Below are 22,750 nucleotides of genomic sequence, written 5' to 3'. Positions count from 1 at the left end.
GAATTCGGCTGACCGAGGACCCGCCTGATGGCAGGATAACCCATCTGTTATGACTGCAGCTGTATGCACGATGAACATCTGGACCAGTAATCAAACAGCCTCAATCCTCACCAGTGGGGGACGTACACTTAGATGACAGGTACACACAGTACTTCCGGATGCAGCTTTACGCATCAAGTGCAATTTCCCTTAAGAGCACACAGAGATCACAGTCAGTCCAGGGCTGGCTTCTCCATCTTTCTCCAGATCCCCAATAAGACTATCCACTGGCACAGTTATAGAGTTGAGTCCTTAGGCAGAATTCCAAGTCAAGTTCCCCAATACTCTCTCTGTCCAACCAGTGCTTCGTGGCCCTGCCCAAGCAGCTGACACACTCCTTGAGATTTGTTTTACACACACACACACACACACACACACACACACACACACACAGGAAAGACTGGCACATGTTTACTAGCTATGCCCCCTACTGACCAGACTATAAGGTAGATATCACTGCCACCAGAAGCCCTTATCAGCTACTTTAAGGCCTTTAACAAAGGGTGTCCAAACTTACTGTGTAATGTTACTATTAATACAAATGGTAGTTTGACCAATAGCAAGGTAATTAGGAGTGGCCCACACAGTGTCACCAAATTAAGAAAAACATCTAAATTAAGCTTCGCTATATTTTTGACTATATCTAAAAGAATTAATACAACCTAGAAGCTTACTCCGAGCAAGGCAAATATGTGGTGAATGGGACTTCTGGTCAGGTCCCAAGACAGACTGCAGAATGCTGAGTCTCTCTCAAGAGAGTTCTTAAAATCTCAAATATTACTACTGGGGTAGCTTGCAAAATGACATCATGTCTTGTCATCTGACTTTATCCTAGGTAAACCCCTCCACTGCTGAAAGCCACCAGAACTTAGCATCCATCTGTGAAAATACATATACAAGGGCTTTCCCCTCAGATCTTTGCAGATCCTGAAAGTCATAAAATGAATAAAACACTTCCAAGACAATACAGAAAACTTCTCAGCACAGACATTGTGTCTGTTGCTGCAATGAAACTGAAAGATAACATCTTTGTTATGGCCCTGTTAAAATATATACATTTAAACAGTTACAATAGTGTATGTACATTTCTGTTCTATTTCAGTAGGGTACGCTGTGGATACATTTCAAAGAGCACACGTCTGTAAAACCATCTTATATGACATACAGCTATACTACAATTGTAACACAAACATCTTACATGAATCTGTTGATATTCACAAATGGCATATAATTATTTACAAAATTCCAGACAGCTGGGCTGGCAGCATTTCCTTTTGTGACACTTCTTCTCTCCTCGAAGACTCAAGCTAGTTTTTCAAGTGACCCTTGAGAAATGTTGCTGGAGAGGGATAAGCCTATCTGGGAATACGTTACCCCATTCCAGCTGCCTTGGCACTGCTGACTCCATTACAGTGTTGCACTGTCAAAATCATATGCCTGCAACCCTAGGCTCCACCATAGTAATTTGAGATTTTGTTGGCTGGCTTGCTGTAGCCATAGATCCCCCTCAGACTCGGGGTGCCTCCTACTGCAAATACTTGGCACCAGGGACTCCCTATCATGGTAAGGTTTCATCATGTTAACATGGCACACCTTGTGCCCCTGCCTTCTGCCTAGGAGTTCTACCATGTAGTTAACATCACAGACCTTCCTTACCTCTTTAAGGGTCCTTCCAAAGCTGCCTGCAGCTTGTTGTGTCTGACAGGAATGAGAACCATAACCTGCTACCCCACAGCACGCACTCTCGATCGAGCATTCCTGTCATACCAGACGTTTTTTGGCTGTTTGACTTCTGCCAGGTTCTCCTGGGCCAAGACCCATGAGTTCTCTGAGCCTTGTTCTGAGGTTTAGGACATATGCCAACACGGACTCTCTGAGATTCACACACACCACCCACTCATTACGAATCACCTCTAGAGGTACCCTCACCAGATGCCCATACAGCAACTCAAAGGGTGGAAAAAACTGTGGATTCCTGGGGTGCCCATCTGTAAGAAAACAAATGGGGAAAATATTTGTCCCAATCCCTCTTAAAATGGTCTGCAAATGCCTGTAGCATGGTCTTTAGTGTAGAATGTAACCTCTCTACCAGACCATTAGTCTGGTAGGGGGTGGTCTTTAGGTGCTTCATCCTACAGTGCTTCCACAGACAAGCCAGTAGGTCCGACATGAAATTGGCACCTTGTTCAGTCAGTATTTCTTTTGGGAAACCTACCCTGCTGAAAATCTCTAACAAGGCATTTGCCACCTTTTCTGCCTCAATGGAAGACAGAGCCATTGAATCAGGGTATCTGGTAGCATAATCTACTACCACTAGGATATATTTCTTCCCTGTGGAACTTGGGGTAATCAGAGGCCCCACAATATTCATAGCTACCCTCTGAAATGGCTCCTTAAATCACACGCAAAGGCATAAAGGCATAAAAGGAGTTTTGACCTTGTCTTATACCTTGCCTACCTTTTGGCACTGCTCACAGGTCCTGCAGTACCCGGTTACATTTCTGGAAATCCCAGGCCAATAAAAGTTCTGCATAATACATCTCTTTGTATGCTGGGAATATTATGGGCTACAGAAGTGCTGGATGGTAGGCTCTGGGCACTACCAACTGCTGTATTCTCTCACCCTCTAGCCCTACCTCAGGGTTTCACTTTCTATACAGTAACCCTTTGTCCCAGTATACAGATACCCCTTTTCCTTAAGAATAAAGTGCCTCATTGCCTACCTCCCTCAAGCCCTGTAATGTAGGTTCTGAGAGCTGAGCCTGTTCCCAGCACCCCTTCCAGAGGAAAAGTCTGACATTCTCTGACAGCGGTGCCTGGCTAACACCCTGGGTACTACTACTCAAGTGCCATTGCAGTTACTCAGTCCAAAAGAACATCAGTACCCACCAGCAGCTGTGGCTCACCTTCAGTCTCACTGCTATACGGTAGCTCCCTCCCTGAAGTAGCCACCTCACCACTCCTGGCTTCAAGTGTGTGGTCTGTCTGGGTCCCCCCCAGGCTACCAGACCCACATGCTTGTCTCAAAGCATGACTGTGTGTAACTGTATGCACACAAGGTACTGCATTACCAAAAATCATTCCCCATCAGGACACCTGCAGGGATATCCTCAAACATACCTACTTGCTTGCTTTCTTTTCCACCCTCCCAGTCAAGGTGAACCCTAGCCAAAGGTATTTAGAATGAAGTCCCTCCTTAAGCTCAGACTAAAATAGATTGCCCAAGCAAGTAGTGCTCTTCTTTAACCATTGCAGGTTAGGAGGCGCTCTCTCCTAGCAATGGCCTGTTTTCTATCTACTAAGACAGGATATAACCTCTTGTGGTAGTCTGGTACCATTGTTGTCTTCAGACAACTTACGGCTGGCATTCTGTCATTCCCACTTATTGGTTCTCCCACCTTTTGTTCCCCACCTTGCCTCCATGGACATCTATAGACTACATGGTTCCATTGGTTTAAACCATTTAACCCTTGGTCCTGGACATGTACCTAAAACTAGGGGCTTCCCCTGTTACTGGACTAGTAATCAAGGGGTCTCAATCCTCACCACTGGCACCAGTTGGGAATGTACACAGAGGATGACAGGTACACACACAGTACTTCCAGATGAAGCTTTCCGCATCAAGTGCAATTTCCCTTAAGAGCACACAGAGGCCACAGTCAGTCCGGGGCTGGTTCTCCCTCCTTCTCCAGATCCCCATCAAGACTCCCCACTGGCACAACTATCGAGTCCTTAGTCAGGGTTCCAAGCCAAGTCCTCCAACACTCTCTCTGTCCAACCAGTTCTTCTTGTCCCTGCCCAAGTAGCTGACACACACACACTCAGATTTATTTCACACACACACACACACACACACACACACACACACACACACACACACACACACACACACACACACACACACACACACACCTGGGAAAGGCTGACAAAGGTTTACTAGCTATGCCCCCTTCTGCCAGACTATAAAGTAGTTATCACTGCCACTAGAACCCCTTTTCAGCTACTTTAAGTCCCTTAACAAAGGGTGTCCAACCTTACTGTGTAATGTTACTATTAATACAAATGGTAATTTGACCAACAGCAAGGCTATTAGGAGTGGCCCACACAGTGTCACCAGATAAATATGCAAGTACTCTCAGAATTTAAATATCTCTAGGCAGATCAGCCACAATGAAAGGTTTAAATAGATTTAATAATAAATATTAAAAGAAGAAAATACTTGGTATATATATTTACAGTGTCAGCAGAGTTCAAAATCATAGGAAAGGTTTAAAACAACATTGCAGGAAGTCTCAAATAAATAAGAAAAAACATCTAAATTAAGCTTTGCAATATTTCTGACTAAGAAAATTACTATAACCTACAAACTTACTAAGAGCAAGGCAAATGGTGTGGAGCACGAGTCTTCTGGTCAGGTCCAAGACAGACTACAGAATGCTGAGTCTCTCTCAGAGAGTTCTTAAAATCCCAAATATTGCTGCTGGGAAAGCTTGCAGAATGACATCATTTCTTGTCATCTGACTCTCCCAGGTATAACCCCCTCTGATGAAAGCTAGCGGTATTTAGCATCCACCTGTTAAAATACATAGACAAGGGCTTTTCCTCAGATCTTTGCAGATCCTGGAAGTCATAAAACAATAAAACACTTCCAAGACAATACAGAAAACTTCTCAGCACAGACATTTGTGTCTGTTCCGGCACTCAACAAACTGAAAGATAACATCTTTATGGGCTAGCCATAAAGTAATTTAATTTCACCTATTTTTCTGAAGTTTTGCATGTTAACCTCCTGTATTCCAGCTTCCCAACAATTACAATAGTGAATGCACATTTCTGTTCTATTCCAGTAGGGTACACTGTGAAGACATTTGAAACAGCACTTTGTACAGACATGTATGTTGAAGCGATATTTTACAAACCATCCTATATAGACATACAGCTCTAATACATTTCTAACACAAACATCTTATATGAATCCTGTTGATATTCACAAAGTACATATAATTATTTACAAAATTCCAGATAGCTGGGCTGGCAGTATCTCCTTTTGTGACAACCTCCTTAGTATCCAAGATTCTAAAATCCTACAAGCTACCAGTCTTAGTGTGGTTAGACTGGGGTGCTGTACAGACCTTCTATTTTTAGTTACTATAGCTGCTTACTGAGGCAACACTTCATGATTCCCAGGGAAACTGTGCTGTCTTGACCAAACGTGAGCTACAAGAATAATTTCTTGTCTTTCCTCCTTCACCATGATCAGTACCTGGGGATCAAGGGTATAGGTAGAAAAGTAAAGATGAAATGACCTATCCAACTCTGGAAAAAGCATCTGTTTTCCTGGTCCCAGAGTTGCTACTATGGAGCAAAACCGTCTCCGCTCCCTGTCCAGATGGGAAGCAAACCGGTCTATGTCCAGTAGTCCACATCTCCTGGTAAATCCAAGAAATGTATCCATGTTTAAGATCCATTTGTGTGGGTCTGCCTGCAATCTGCTCAAGCTACCTGCTATCACATTCTGTATTAAAATCAATCATCCAAACACCACCATGGCTATTTCCCAAGCTTACAGAGCTAGTCTGCATACCAAGTAGGAGTCCCTCCGATTTATATACCACATGACTGTGGTACTGTGTCTTCACCTGCAACACTCCCTCCTTCAAGGTAGGTTGGAATACCCTCTGAGCCAGGATGAGTGCTAGCATCTCCTTGAATGTTTATCACCATCCTCCTCCCTCTCCTTCTTCCACATGAGCTCCTGAAGCTATAGCCAAAGAATCTATTACAATGGTCAGTTTTAACTGGGGGAGCCCAAAAAGACCCCCTGTTCTGGGCACACTTCTGTACTCACCATGAGATTTTAACATGGCAGCAGAAAACAATCTTAGTTTCCATTTGGTGTCTGCTGACACCACCTATTTCTCAAGTACTACTGGAGTTTCCTCATTTGCAAGTCTGAGGCACCTTCCGTGAAGTACTGTCGAAGCGCAATTCCATTTTCTCCTGAGGGAGGAAGAGACTGCACGGAAATGAGTCCAGCCACATTTCCAAGAAAATCAATTTGTGAGAGGGGTTCAGATTAGATTTTCTTTGCTAACAATCAGATCCAAGACCCCAAAAAATTTCAGCATGTTCTCAGAGTCTGTAGCACTGTGGTAGGACTATCTTAGGATTAAACAATAGCAAGTAAGGGTAAATATGAATGCTACTTCATCTGCAATAGGCTGCTACCGAAACCAGACACAATGCAAACACCCAGAGTTCAGTGGACAAGCCAAAGGGCAAAGCACTGAACTAAGAGCACCCTCCCCTTCTGCAAACTTTAGGAACCTTCTGCATTTTTGCCTACTGGAATGCAAGGAAAGGTGTTTAAGGTCACCAAAATGACCCACTGAGGAAGGAATGGAAGAAATCCTTACAGGATCAGCATCTTGAACTTAGGGACCTTCAGGAATATGGTTATATGAAACCAGTCTAGAATAGGACTTCTTTCCTTGGAAGTAGGCCCTCCAAGGTCCATTGTCCCTTGGAAGTAGGAACAGCCTTGACTAAAATCATCTACCTTCCTCCCCTAAGGGACTCATTCTTTCCTCATTACACCAGGGGAATCTCTTATGATCGCAGTGTTTGACATGCTTTACAAAACCTGCAGATGATGATCCAACTGGTCTTTTGGTATCAGGTGTTATGCCACTGAACTACAGGTTTTCTAGACAATGAAGACTGTACCCATTTTTGTGATGTTTGCAATCCTATTATTCCGGTGCAATTGCTTCCAATCTTTTTACAAAACACCGTAAGTCTTGGGTTATATGGGAAAGTGTTGGGGTGCTCCAGAGGGGAGAGAGGGATGAGTAAGCATCCTGATACCTCCAAATGTCAGGGACCTGATGATCCACAGGCTTCTATTGCCCTACATGATGTATCAACTGCCTCATAAGCTACATTTCCAAAAGTGCTTTGTAACTTGGACAGATAGGCAACATAAAATCAAGCAAATTTTTTATATCCTTGTCTTCAATCCCCTTTTTCTTAGACCTCATTACCTTTCTCAGGGTTCGTTGGACTGGCAGCTGAAGTCTCTGAAGGAAAAGCGTAGCAGGAGTGTAATCTATAATCCCTTACAATCCAGAGACACCTACTGCATCTAGAAATGCCAAAGAATTACAGTAAAGGTAACTGTGGCAATCGTTGACCCTACAGAATTAGGGCTTCCCAACAGCAGGGACATCTAAAAGTAAAATTTCTATTGTTTATATTTTCATAGTCTACAGACATATATATGTAAATATATACACACACATATATATATATATATATATATATATGTATGTAAATATACACACACATTATATATATATATATATATATATATATATATATATATATATATATATATATATATATATATATATATTTTTAATTATTATTATTATTGCATACATTAATTGCGTCCTCCTGGATCTTGACCAACATATCAATGCCCCATTTACTTGTAATTTTTTTTTTGGCCAGGTTCTTGTACAATTTAAAATGCCATATTGCTGCCTGCTGACCATTAGATTCTCTTTCAGTCAACTGGTCTATCTGTTCCTCATTACTGAGGCAAAAGCTGAAAGAGAAAAGTCATCACTAAGGCAGTCATCAGGAGTGATATGGGTTTTCTGTTTAGCCTTAACACCCATACATGCTCACTAGCGTCCAAGAGGTTGCTGTGCAATGGAGATGCAATGCACTCCAGACCTCAGTACTGATGTGATCAATGGACTACAACCTCACAGAGCCTCCCTCTCTCTGTTAGCATGAAAGCTTGTGTTGACTAACTGGGCAAGTGGAAAGTGCCCTGAAGCGCTGGAAGCTGTCCAGCTGTTACATCCTTAGTAGGATATAATCTCTATAAACCAAGTCTACAGCAGTAGTGATCAAATGCTGATAATAGGGATACAAAAATTATATAGGATCATTCCGAACAACCAAGACACTTAAGAAGCCTTCTGCCAGCTTTAATCATGTAATCAATACCAATTTATATTTGTTAATGTATCTGTTTAAAACACAGTCCCCTCAATTTCTTGTATTTTAAAAAGTACTGTTAGCAAATCAAGATCTAAGTCAATAGGCAGGTATCTAATGTGAATCACTTTTTTTAGGTCTTTCTTCTGAATAAAATAAATCCACTCAAACAACTGTAGTGTTTTTAAATGCAGCTATTATATCTTAAAAATACAGCAAAAACTGAAACACAAGAGCATTTGCCTTGCATACACTTTCACAGCATAAACACAAATCTGCCAACATTCAACTTGAATCTGCTAGTTTTTACAAATAAGTATAAAACCATCACAGTACAAAAAACCACAAACAGTCCACAAACTTCACTTGCCAGATCAGTGTACTGAAACAGTTATTGGTTGATGTTCCTGCCAGAAAATACTGAGGAAAAATCACAGTACTGTTTTTTTTTTTCCAAGTTTTATTCCTTCTACAGCCACTGCTTCGATGTCAGTCCTTCTTCCTTTACAGATCTTTCTTCCCCGCTTCTGTTCTTTAGATGCTTTAAATGTGCCTATCAGTGCCAATCCCCCCGAAACCAGAACCCTTCTGTTCTGTACTTGGTAAGAGAGATCAGCTCAATTCCTAAAAGAGTACCAAGCCTCTCCAGCTCAGGCAAACAGTCCCAAGACAACAAAAGGCACTTCTGCATGTTCGTGGCACTGTACTCTGAACAGTTCTGCCAACTTTTTTTTTCTTCCACCTCAAGCACAGTGTCCAAAACACTCATTCTTAATTCCTTTAGAATTCGCTTTCTCTCTTATGACAAAGCAAGTGGCAAATCCTGATAATTTCAATACTCTAAGAAACAGGGTCAGGAACTCTACAGACATCAGCTCAAAAGCAACACACAACAGAACAAGGACACAAGACGCTACAACTTCTCTCTGTGGCTCACATGTTGATGTTTTGCTTAATATTCAGCTTCAGTGCCCTTAAAACTGTAAATCGTAAAAACAGTATATGGCAGTTCGTTCTCTGTGTGTCCACTGAAGGACTGTGGAGGGAAAAACAAATAAATAAGGTAGCAACAGCAGTACTCCCTCTTATGATATATTTCAAAAGCCATTCAGACTACTCAACACAAAGAAAAAGAAAAGATACATATAATAAAAAGTAGAAAACTTCCAAAATAGCTTAAAAATGCAAAACAAAGACCAAAATGCTTCTGGCAGATGCCAAACCCCACACACACTGCCACTTCTGAAGCCAGAAATCCATGCAACTAACAATTTTGTGGCCTTCAGAGGCAATGCTAGAAGCTTTGACAAAAGCAGACATTATTGCTATAGTCTGCAAAGCTACCTCTGCAGTACCATTACCCACAGACTCTGGGTGTCCCAATGAGCTGGTCCTGCTCGGGGACTCCCTACTCCTCTCCTTTTAAAACCAGAAACCTGCATTACTGAGAATCCTTGGCCTCAAAGAGGCAAAGCAAAAAGCCTCAACAGAAGCAGGCTGCAGGACTGGAGGCTACAAGGGCACCTCCATGATACAAGCCAACCTTGGCTTGCTAGGAGGCCTCCCTACTTCTCCCGCTAAGGTTTTCTCTCCTTCTACAGCAATCTCAAAAATAGATATTTACATTACCCTGCAGCTGCAAGTTGGCAAGGCACAGAGTCAGTCTGGTAAGGGTCTCGACCCTGTCTTGGTAAAGTTGGATGGCTAGTTACATTCTCCTAATGGTCTTCCTACTAAACCCCCCATCAAACTATACAACTGGGGATGTTGTGTTCTGTACCTACAGGTATAAACCCTGAGAATGGAAATCATTCTACAGAATCTCTGTCAGATATTCACAACTTTTTTCCCCAGGATGAAAATACCATATGCTGTCAGATACATTGGTAATGCCACATTTTTCTTGAACTCCACAAACTAGATAATAAAAATAAATCTGCTCAGTCTGAGGCAGATGAATGTCTACATCAACAGCAGACTGCTTTGAGTAACATTATTTAGCAAACTCAAACACCATGGCAAAAAAAAAAAAAAAAAAACACCACCACAGAAGTTGGCATGAATAGATGCCCATTTAGAATAGGAAACTGTATGCATCAGAGGACAGGCTGTATCAGCCTGACTAAAGGGCAAAAGGGTGCTCAGCTCTGAAGGTAGGGCTGGACGTTAAACTCAAGGTGTAGAAGGGAGCCTTTAAATATTGAATGCAACAAGTGTTGTACACAAAGAACATCCATAATTCTTCATAGTCAGCATCATACTCCAAGACAGTAAATGTACATGCAATACTTATAGTCAGACTCATTTCAAATGAGGTAATTCTGTGCACCAAAGATGGTGGAATGGTCCTCTGTCATGTGACAATATAATCTTTGGTGAATTCCAAACCTTCCATTTGCAAGCCCCCACCTGTCTGGATGTCATTGGTACCATCCATTAGGACAGAAGCAGCACTAATGGTGAGTTGGGCAGGCGAAAGAGGTCACACACTGCATTTACTTGACAATCTTACACAAGAAAGAGAGACTAAAAACAAAAGTCTTTCAGTAGAATCAATTTACCATAAGTACACTAAGCAGTACAAAGACATCAAGGGTCTCGCAAAAGAAAGCAGCTTAAAAAAATTCAAGGTTAACAGCAGTACACAGCTGAGAACATACATACACACACAAACACCAAAAATGCACTTAAATGAAAAAAATGCTCATCACTGACAACAGGAATCAGACATTCAGTGCATTCTGATAACTGAAAACCTTGACTGCAGCAAAAAGCAGTGAAGATGAATCGAGCTACTCTTCTCTTTCAAACCTAGTACCTACCCAATGTCTCCAGCTTGAAGTTTGTCAATTTTTTTTTACTTTTTGTAGATTATTGTTTTTTTTTTTTGGCCACATAATGACAGTAATAAGCCTCTTAGACCATCTGCTGGATCACGGCCTAACACAACAGCAAGCTCCCTTTTAGATTCATAGGTTCATACTAGGCTATCTGCCCTAGGGTATTTACAAGCCTAACCAGAATGTGTTTGGCTTTCGCCACCCATTTTAAAATGAATTTTGCTATGCCCTTTTTCGAGGTTAGTATACTGTGCATCTGTCTAACAGTGACACAGAAGTGATACCCGGAGTAAATCTACGATCTCCCATCCACTCATCAAGATTCCTCTTGAAGAGAGGAAATGAGGGACTCTGCCTAACCTGGACTGGGGATTTTATTCCAGAGTGAAGGGAGCCTCTGGGTTATGAATCTGTCCCTCCAGCATGACCTATTTATTTCAGTGCTGAGGTTCAAGTCTCTCGAGCGCGTAGCTCGATGGGATTTGGATTTTCTGAGGTGCAGCATGACGATTAATTCCGGGTTGGACATGGCTTTATATGTCAGGCACAGATCGCCTCTGAGCAGGCGGTATGCCACTGAGTAGAGCTGGAGTTTCTTTAACCGGGCAGCATATGGCATCTGTTTGAGCCCTTTGATCCTCTTGGTGAGGTACTTTTGGGGTCTTTCCAGTTGCTGCAGGTGTCTGGTAAGGTACATCCCAAAAGGGGCATTGTACTCAATTATGGGCCTGATGAGGGATGAGTAAAGTGGCACGATGACCTCCCCTGATCTAGATGTGAATCCCTTCATGATTAGGTGGGCTATATAAAATGATTTTCTAACCACTTTGGCCACGTGGTTGTCGAATGAGAGATTGCTATCAACTTGAGTCCCCAGGTCCCTAATTACTTCTTCCGTACTTAATGGATTACCATCTATGTGGTAATTTGCGGGCACTTTGTTTTTGCCGAAGGGGATGACTATACACTTTTAGCGTTTAGCTTGAGGCCATGGTTCTGGCACCAGTTGTCTGTTTCTATGAGGCCCTTTTGTAGGATGTTTGTGTCGGCTGGAGAGTCGATTATGGCGCCCAGTTTGCAGTCGTATGCGAACTTGGTCAACCACAGTCCTTCCGTGTTGGCCTGTACCTCTGAGAAATATATACCGAACAAGAGAGGTCCCAGGACTGAGCCTTGTGGGACGCCACTTGTAACTGGTTTGGAGTCTGACATGGCTCCAGCAATTCTAACCATGTGGGTTCTGTCCTTGAGCCAGCTTGCAACCCATCTATTGACATAGGGGTTTATATTTAAGCTGGTGAGCTTATCTATAATGCCCGAGTGCGGTATTGTATCGAAGGCTTCTGCGAGGTCCAGGTAGGCTGTGTGGACCACCTTCCCCTCGTCAATGGCCTTGGTGACTGTTTCAAAGAAATCGACCAGGTTTAAGAGGCAGGATCTGCCCTTAAAGATGAACTGGGTAGGATCCAGTGTCTGTAGGTCGTTTATTCTTGGAGAACTTTGAACTAGTCTTTCTACAATGTCTCTGCCAGACCAGGCCCTTTTTTATACCGAGATGTGCACACCCATCCCTTCCTTTTTTTCCTTACAGAAAATCATATATATTTTTTTCATATCATCAGTTTTGCCTTGGTGGCATTTGGCTCACCACATGAAGGTACCCACCAAGGCTTGAGGATGACTTCAGTTTAAAACAAAACCTCTATTTCCTTTTCTTTTTTGCACTGATTACCTCTCTCCATCCAGGCCATTTGAATAACTGAAGGTGTATCATAGCATTTTTAAGACCATCGATGATTATTACTAGATAACCACAGGTGCACACACTAACACTCCTGAAGTGACTTTTCTTCTTCTTCCATTTCCCCAGCCCCACCCTCCACCCCTTCATTCCCCTTTTATTACAACTTTTTAAACACTTGTTCAGCCAGAGGTATAAACAGCAATTGTTTGTGTAATGCAGCATTAAGGAGACGACAAATATAAACACTACTCCTGTGCTGATTTCAGAACTGTGCTTAAACACTGCAGATATAATTAAAAATTAACCTGTAAACAGTTTTGCAAACATTACTATGTGCAGGTACAGATGTTCTTCTTACAAACAGTATTCATCAACAGCATCACAACCAGTCACTAATTAAAGTATGAAGTAGTCTGGCAAACACCAATGTGTGTGTAAGAAATTACAAAGTCAGTTTGCAGACAAGTGGTACACCAGGAGTTTCTGGCAAGGGATACAACAGATTACTTACTACAAAACCAGGTCAGCTCAATGTGAAGACAACAATGAATTCCCGAACAAACTGAACTCCTTTTCTAACAGATGTGAAGAGAAGAGCAATGTGGCTGCTACAAGACTAGCTATCAACCAGGAGGAGGTGCTCAGCCTCAACTCCAATGAAGTGAGATCTCAACTTAAGGTGGTTAACCCAAGGAAAACTACTGGTCCTGATAAAATACTGGGCAAAGTACTTAAAGGCTGTGCAGACCAACTATTCTCAGTTCAACACCTCCCTTATTCTTGGTAAAGTTCTCGCTTGCTTCAAGATGATGAATACTGTCCCTCTCCCCCAAAAAAGCTAATCCAGCCTACCTGAATGACTACAGACAGGTTGCTCTAACTTCACAGGTCATTAAATGCTTTGAGAGGATAGTTAAAAGGCATCTGTCAGCAAACCTTCCACCCACCTCTGACCCTCTACAGTTCGCTTATCTGGCCAACAGATCTACTGTACATGCTATTTCAATGGCACTCCACCTCTCACTTGATTATCTGGTGGGAAGAAACTACATCAGGCTGTTTATTTGACCTCAGTTTGGTATTCAATACAGTGGTTCCAATGCAGTTTACTGACAAGCCTGTACATCTTGGAGTTAGCAAGCTCATGTGCAACTGAATCCTTTATTTCTTGACAAACAGACTGCAGAAAACATGTGCAAGCAAGACCACCTCAGGATGCATAATACTCAACACCGGTGTTCCTCAGGGTTGTGTGTTAAAGCCCTGTCTTCACCATCCTCACCCATGTCTGGTCAACACAACACACCACCAATCACATCATTAAGTTTGCACATGATACTACGGTTGTGGGTCTCAAAGGGGAGGATGAAAGAGCTTACAAAGAAGAGGTCTACTTATTGAATGACTGGTGTGCTAATAACAACCCTGACCTGAATGTCACTAAACCAAAATAAATTATTATAGACTTCAGAAAAAGGTCAACACTACAAACACACTGCAAACGAGTAAATGGTGAAAAGATGGAAAGGGTCAAAATCTACAAAGCTTTTAGGGGTGCACATTTGGAAGATCTCTCATTGACTTTGAACATCGACCAGTTGGTCAAAAATAAGTTAGTCGCCCTGCTAGACAGGGGTCCAGGGAAGTAAATACTGTGGGAAGAAATAGCCAGGGAATTGTTATGGCTCGGCTTGTATAGGCCCTAGGGCAGATAGCCTAGTACCAACCTATGAACCTATAAAAGCACACCAATGTCTCTTTCTCAGAAGGCTCAAAAAAGCAAAGCTCCCACCTACTGTTTTCACCACATTCTACAGAAAAACAGCAGAGAGCATTCTCACTAGTAGCTTCAGAGTTTGGTTTGGGAACAGTACAATAGCAGAAACAAAGAAGCTACAGAATAGTAACAATTGCTGAAAAAAAATCATGGGTACCAAATTACCATCAATCCAGGATCTCTGCAGCAAGAAGCATTAAATGTGCACTCAAAATAATTTGTGACCCCTCTCACCCTGCACATGGCTGGTTTATACAACTGTCTTCGGCAACAGATATCGGAGTATCAGCTGCAGGACCACCAGATACTTAAACAGCTTCTAACCAACAGTGTTGAGACTTATAAACTTGGATACCAGCCACCGATTACTTTGAATATTTTTTTTTAACTGAAATGTTACACTGTTCTTGTTATCCTTGCTTTCTATGTACGCTCTTGGTCTGACACTCGGAATTTCGTTTAGGCTGCACTTGTGTAGTCCTAAATGACAAAGTTTACTTGACTTTTGACTTTGATTACTTTTCTGGAACAAAACCAGATGAAGCATCACAAATGAATCAAGATGGAATTGCAATCAGTTCTGAGGTCAAGATTCAAAGGAGAAAGGGATCCCCTCTTTGCAGCAACTTTTATTTGCAAGTGTAGATTTCAGTCAAGTATACATTACTGTGTTTTATGCACAAACCACTTTTGCCAAAATATGCCCCTTCCAAAGTTGCTTTCATCAAAAGCTTCCCAAAGTTTTAACATAAAGGTCATATGGTTATTTTCATGTGTGGGAGGCATTCCATCCCATCCCAAAACACAAAGTTAACGTAACTGTAAAGGTCCACTCACAAAAATGAGGTCATCTACAACAAGCACAGTTAATGGGCAACACCACTTTTGCCTGAAAAAGACAGAGAAAATTTTCTGCAACCAATTATCAGTACCAAAAAGGAGGACACAAGGGTCACTGGAAGGCTTACTACTGAAAATTAAACTGATGTCAGAGTAGACTGCCTTTTATACAGTACACTTACCTGCAGCCCCAGGAATGTACCGTTCTGGGTAGAGATCGGTTAAAAACAAGCTGTTGATTAATGTGGACTTTCCCAAGCCAGATTCACCTGTACAAAAAAGTCACATATCTGCAGTCAGTTTCTGAAAAAATTAGCATTTTTCATACAGAAAAATCACCCAAACATTTTTCATATAGAAATATCACCCATCTACTCAACTGTTTAAAGGCATGTTTCTTATCTATGCCAACATACACGTGTTTCTCTATAATAAAACATACACTTAGAAAGACGTACACAAGCAGATATATACATCCTACTCACAGTGCAAGGACATACCACCAGTAAAGTTTGCTTGGTCAAACAACTACTCTTGTTTTGTGTACTTATTACTACAAGTCAAGAGTTCTTCCAGGGTATCACAGCTGAAGGACCAAAGAATACCAAAGCTACAATTCATTTCCCCCCAAGGGTATTAGAACTAATAATCACATACACTGGGCTAAAATGGATTAAGAAAAAACATCCCCCCCATCACATCCAGTGAGAAGGTATAGCAAGCTATCATTTAGCACCTCTTAGGCTGCCCTGAACCTAACCTAACATACAAAGTAAACCCACCCACCTCCAATTCCTTGTCTGCAGTCAGAATTATCACACCTTTTCTCTTTTATCATCTGGCACCCATTCCTAAACACTTCCTCTCTTCTCTCCTGCTTACCCTGTTTAGTTTCAAGAGCGACATGTATTCCCATTTACTTACCACAGAATTTTGGTTGAACTATAACTCTTCAACCTCACATATTTACATAACATCTTTTTAGCATGAAAGACACTTTTCTTTTTCCCTTAAAAATAGTACTTTCCCATTTTGGTCACTCCTTTTCTATTCCTCATCGCTGTCTGCAATAATTACCTGTATCAGTTTATTTATTTCGGTTCATCAACCAGGTAACGGACCTGGTCCAAAGACCATTTTCAACCATGACCTGAGCAAGCAAAAGACAACTACAGTAACAGCACCCATAATTTAATTTAGTATTTAACAATATTACAGGCAGAGCACATACTTAATGCAATATTACAAGTAAGGCATATTTGGACCAAATTTAGACATTACATTACAAATGCCATTTCAGCAGCCATGAAGAGTCAATGTACAAGTTGTGACTGAAACAGTAAAATATAAAGCACTATATCAAAAGTTGTACTTCGAATACAGTCTATGAAAATAAAGACATTATTGCAAGCAGCTTATTTACATATACACAGTAGATGACACAGCTGAGGAGCTTGCAGTAAAGTTTTAGTAATGTTTAGTTGTTTATTTACATAATTACATATATATATATATATATATATATATATATACATATATATATATACATACATACACACACACACACACACACACACACACACACACACACAATACTTGTGATTGATAGGGGGAGCAAGTACAGTTGTGTACCTACCATAAATGTAGATGCTCAAGTGTATTCACTGTTGCAGTCATTACACTTGGGTTATCTTGCTGGCAGGCTACCCGCAGTTGGCCTGAATTCCAAAGTCCTGGTCTAGCGTCGGTTGCTGTCGCCTCTTCCCTGACGTCAGTGCACCAGGGGTATAAAAGATGCAGCCGACGCCATTTTCTTCAGTTTTTCTTGCCCCAGATGTCAGGTGCCCCCAAAAGGGTAGGCTAAAAAACATTGCTTATAAAAGCATGCACTAAAAGAAACAATACCTTCATCTACAAGCAAATACATCATATAGGTTGTATAGGATACAGAAGTACAGATAAGTCCCAGCAAAGAAAGGGGGATGGTGGGTGGGTAACCTGGACTGCAGCAGTGAATACACTCCAACATCTACATTTATGGTAGGTACACAACTGTACTATGTTCATCGTGTTTTACTGTTGCAGTCATTACACTTGGGTTGAATCCCAAAGCTGAGGTTGGGTGGCTGTGTCTAAATAGAATTAGAAGTGGCTATAAGGCCCTGCTGAACTACAGTGGCAAAGCCTGCTCTGGATTTAGAGTAAAGAGGTAAGTGGTAGTGCTTAGTAAAAGTGTGCACTGAAGTCCAAGTTGCAGCCTCCAAAATATCCTTGGTTGGTACTCCTCTGAGAAAGGCTACTGAGGTGGCTGCTGCCCTGGTAGAATGTGGTGTAATGCCCTTAGGTACTGACTTGCCATGTTATGAATAGCAGAAACGAATGCAGTGTCCTATCCATTTTGAAATAGTCTGCTTTGAGATGGCCTTTCCTTGTGATCCTGCAGCATATGCCACTAAAAGTTGCTCAGTCTTTCTGAAAGCTTTAGTTTTGTCCAAGTAGAAGCGTAGCTGTCTGTGTATGTCCAAAGAATGCAGAAGTCTCTCCCATTTATTCTGTGGGTTTGGGAAAAAAGTAGGCAAATGAATGGTTTGGTTAAGAGCCACACTGGACACCACACCTTAGGCATAAATGTTGGGTTTGTCCTTAGAGAAACCCTCTCCGGATGGAAGATAATAAAAGTTTCCACAGCCATTAAATGCCTGTAACTCTGAGACTCTTCTTGCTGAAGATATTGCTAGGAGCAGAGCTGTTTTCCAGGATATGAATTTTATCTCATCTGTATTGGCAGGCTTGAAAGGAAGCTGTGTCAGTTTTTCCAAGACAAAATTGAGGTCCCATGCAGGTATTGGTGCTCTCCTTGGAGGTCTTATATTTTTGGCCCCCCGAGGAACTGCCTCAGCAATGGATGTGAAAAAATAAAAGTGGGAATGCATTGTAATGAGCTTAAATGGCAGAGGCATGGATCTTAACTGATGAAAAGGATAGGCCTTTGTCCAGCATCTCAATTAGATATTGTAAAATCTGAGGTATATTTGGGACAAGCGTGTCAATTCCTTGTGCCTGGTTCCAAGCACAGAATCTCTACCATTTTTCTGCATAAAAGATTTTCTGGTGCTGGGCCTCCTGGCCTCCAAAATAACATCCATAACCGCTTTAGAGAGAGGTGTATTCTGAATGGTTACACTATCCGCCATGCAGCTAGATTTAGGGTTCTGAGTTGGCTGTGCAGGATCTGATTGTTTTGTTGGATCAGTAAATGAGGAATTTGAGGCAATGTCCAGGCTGGGCCTTGGGGCAAGCTCCTTAGGATTGGGTACCAGTGTTGGCATGGCCAATCTGAGGCAATTAGTATCATTTGTGGCTTCTCTTGTCTGACCTTTAGGAGAACCTTGGGGAGGAGAGGCAGCGGAGGAAAGGCATATACTGTAAGGTTGTTCCAGCTGAAGGACAAGGCATCCACTTTCCATGCTTGTTTGTGATAAGTCCTTGTGCAGAATCTCTGAAGTTGGCAGATGTGAAAGGAGGCAAAAAAAAGATCTGTCTGGGCATTCCCATTTCCTTGTTATGCTGAAGATTTGTGGATCTAGTTTCCACTCGTGAGGATCCATGAGGTTTCTGATTAGTTCGTCTGCCAGAGCATTTGTTTTTCCTGGCAGGAATTGTGCTTGCAGGTGTACTTGGTAGGTCAATGCTGTGTTCCACATAATCGTGGCTTGTCTGCAGAGGGAGTAGGAATGTGTGCCCCCCTGCTTGTGTAAAACATAACTGTGGTGTTGTCAGTCTTTAACAGCAGCTGTCCTGGATGAAGTAAGTCCTTGAAGTCTGTCAGGTCATTTTGTACAGCTAGCATCTCTTTTTGATTGATGTGAAGATGCCTTTGGCTTGGGGGCCATGGGCCCTGAATACACTTTATGCCTGGGGGGCGCACATGGCAGGAATCTGACGCATCTGTTGTTAGTGTTTGCCTGGCTGTGGGTAAAGTGAATGGCTGTCCCTTGTTGTGGTGACAGGCCTGTGCCCACCATCGAAACTCCTGTTGCAGGCAGGGATTGAGTGAAATTAATGATTCCAGGCTGTGGCAATGGTGAGTCCAAACACTTTTTAGATACCATTGTAATTTCCTCATATGCAGTCTTGCATATGGAATTAGCAGAATGCAGGAGGCCATGTAGCCCAGAGCCTGCAGATAACTGGGCCTTTGTTGCCATGCTTTTGAAGTAAGAAGTCAGTTGCCTTTGTTTGTCTGGCGTGAGATAAGCCATCTGGGCAGTTGTACTTAAGCTTGCACCCAGGAATATTATCTTTTGAGAGGGTACTAGTTTTGATTTCTTTTCGTTTACTGTGTACCCTAGGCAAATTAGTAATCTTTTTACAAACGCCAGATGCTTTAGTAGAATGTCTTTGGTCTCTGCTTGAATAAGGCAGTCGTCCAAGTAGGGATATATTTGAATTCCTCTGTCTGCAAAATGCAATTACTGGTGCCAGGCATTTTGTGAAGACCCTGGGTGCAGTAGATAAGCCAAAGGGCAGTGCAGAGAATTGGTAGTGCATTGAGCCAGCTATGAATCTGAGGAATCTTCTGCAAGATTGTCTGACTGGGACATGCAGGTATGCCTCTTTGAGGTCCAAAGTTACAAGCCAAGCCTTCTTGCCCTGCATGGGCAGAAGCTGTTGTAGAGTCAACATTTTGAATTTTGGAACGTCCAGAAAGGTATTTAGAATACACAGGACCAGAATTAGTCTCCATGCGTTGTCCTTACTTGGTACTAAGAAAAGTCTCGAGTAAAATCCTTGTCCCTGCTCTTGTTGTGGCACTGGCTGAATGGCCTTCATGTCCATGAGAGATGAAACTTGTTTTTGTGCCTCTGCCCATTGATTGTGTGGCAGGTTTGGCATACCTTTTGCCTTTGGAAGGGTGTGAAAGTGGAACCTGTAGCCCTGAGAGACTATATTTAGGACCCATTTGTCCTGGGTGATCGTGTGCCAATTTTGTGGAAAAAAGTGCTAGCTTTCTCCCTAAGGGTGCTGCCAAAAGATAAGTGATTGGCATTGGCAGAGGGAAGTCATTGGGACTGTTTCCTATATGGCTGTGATTTGTCTTCTCCGCTTTTGGAGGTAGAAGCACCCCACTGTTTGGGGCTGAATGAGCCCTGGGGCTGTTGTCTGCCTCTAGGGCATCTGTATCTGCCTCTTTGTGGCCTGTCTGACACGGGAAAGGACCAATTCTTAGAAGGCCAGTTCCTGCTAAATCTGGGTGGCTGTACCTGTAAGAAAGCCTTCACTATCTGCATAGATTTAGCTTCATCCTCCATTTTCTTCAACACCTCTTCTGCCTTAACACCAAACAAAGTATCATGCTGTAATGGAGCATCCAATAATTTTGCTTTAACATGATCAGGCAGAGTCTGTTCCTTTAACCAAGCATGCCTTCTAATAACAGAACCTGTTCAGTGGCCTTGCAAGAGGCCTCCAGCGAATCATAACCACATTGTAAAGTATGTTTTCCCACTTGTTCAGCTGCATGCAATAAATCCTGCGATTCCTTGTTCTCAGAACATTCAGAATTTGTCGACATTTTCTGTTTTAACAGAGACATTAAGTCTTGCTGATATTTAAGCATATGAAACTGACAATTTAAAGCCCTTACAGCCAAGGTAGCAGAAGTGTAAACCTTTTCCCCCATCTGTTCAGTGCCCTAGAATCTCTATCTGAGGGGACAGGGTTTTTTGCAGTAGCAGCCTTGACCCCTTTGGGACCCTGAGAAATAGTTTCTGAGTCAGCAGCAGGGTTTTTATATAGAAATATATGAGAATCTGGAACCCTGTAGTATCTGTCTGGCTTAACACGTGCAGGAGGTAAAAAGTCGGGAGACAGGCCAGACTCTGAAAATACATCATCTACAATGTCTAGAACAGGCGGAATAGCAAGAGGTCTGTGCTGAGGTAGTAGAAGAAAGTCTCTTAGCCTTTTCTTAGAATCCGAATAAACTTGGCTCTCCCAGTGGAAATGCTCCCTCATGGTATGCAGGGTTTCCCCAAATGAGTAATCCTCAGGAGGAGAAGCTGAATGAATAGATTCTTCAGCATCAAAATCCTCATAGGGAGGAATAGAGTATCCCTGTTCTGAAGAGAAGTCAGAGGAAATGGAAACCTGATCAGAGAAATCATATTCAGTATCTTGCCTAGGCCATCAGGAGGGGGATGGGAACCCCTGATCAAAGTAATTAGGTCTTCGGCCATTTTGAGCATCTGCTTCTTAGGCATGGAAGTCTGTCCTGGAGAATGCTGTACTTGTTTCCTTGTCTTTAAAACTGTTTTAGTCTTTGTCTTGGAAGCTGAAGTTGGCTTGATATAAAGCTGTGTAGGTCTGAAAACACCCTCAGAAGCCGATGCCTGCTCAGCGGCTCCGGATCCATCTTGGGGATTAGTTTCCGAAGGCCCAATACCTTGAGTATCCAGAGGCCTAGCTGTCTCCACGTGGGAGTCGGAGGCGGCCTGTGGCTCTGATGTAGCGGGTGTCAGGGGCTGTGAAAGCGCCCGAGAACCAGCGAACCGGCGATTGGCCTAGAAGAGGCTTTGTCAGTGGTTTTGGACTTCAGATGCCTGTCCTTTTCTTTTTCCTTGCGCTTTTTACGAATTCTGGTCGTCGATTGTTCCGACGGCATTATATAGTTAAACCTTCGGCCAAAGTAATGAAAAGCAAAATGGTACCGGCGTTCAATACTGCATTGGTTAAATCTAGCACAAAACCGACAACTAGCTACGTCGTGGTCAGGGCCTAGGCAAGGAATACAGTAAGAATGAAAATCCTTATGAGGTATTTGCTTCCCACAAGAAATACAATTGTTAACTTTTTCTGACATCGGTCTGGAGCAAAAAAAAAAAAGTTTCCCCCAACAGGGTACTTAGCTTTACAGAAGACTTCAGATCTGAAATTCAATTTCGAAAATCTCAGGAGTCGGCCGACCGGCACTTGCAAACTGCTTTTGCTTCAGGCACCGCGCGGCAAAAGACTGAAGAAAATGGCATCTGCTGCATCTTTTATACCCCTGGCACACTGACGTCAGGGAAGAGGTGACAGCAACCGACGCCGGACCAGGACTTTGGAATTCAGGCCGACTGCGGGTAGCCTGCCAGCAAGATAACCCAAGTGTAATGACTGCAACAGTGAAACACGATAAACATCTACAAACAAAGCCACTCTCATAAACAAGAAAAACTGCTTAAGTTAACACCAAAATTGGAACAAGGAAGCAAAAGTAAGGGCATTAGTGATGTTCAGCAGTTACTGTACTCAAGTTATGGCTGCAGTTAATGACAATGCTACTAAACAGCAATTAAAGTGAGTAACAATCAAGATGCAGGAAATGGTACTTCAGTGACCTTTAATCCTCAGCAGTATGCAGTGCATCCAGATTGTCAACAGAAAGCAGAGCTACCTGAAGACATGGCTGCAGAAAACATGAACATTAACCAACTTCACTGAAGCCTGACCGAGACA

General features: G+C 42.4%; 1 protein-coding gene across 4 annotated transcripts in view; it reads right to left on the bottom strand.

Annotated features, from left to right (window-relative positions):
- Window positions 1-22,750, bottom strand: part of SEPTIN2 (septin 2) — a 1,307,428-nt gene that overhangs the window by 1,106,856 nt on the left and 177,822 nt on the right. For all 4 annotated transcript variants that reach the window (XM_044068783.1, XM_044068784.1, XM_044068782.1 and 1 more), the window contains one exon: window positions 15,433-15,519. In XM_044068783.1, the coding sequence (XP_043924718.1) occupies window positions 15,433-15,519 (87 nt within the window). The remainder of the gene's footprint in view (window positions 1-15,432; window positions 15,520-22,750) is intronic.

This window comes from Protopterus annectens, chromosome 4.part0 (genome assembly GCF_019279795.1).
Source record: "Protopterus annectens isolate FY-2018-M chromosome 4.part0, PAN1.0, whole genome shotgun sequence".
Classification (NCBI taxonomy): Eukaryota; Metazoa; Chordata; order Ceratodontiformes; family Protopteridae; genus Protopterus; species Protopterus annectens.
The sequence above is the reverse complement of the archived record's forward strand: the minus strand, read 5'-3'. Positions and strand labels throughout refer to the sequence as shown.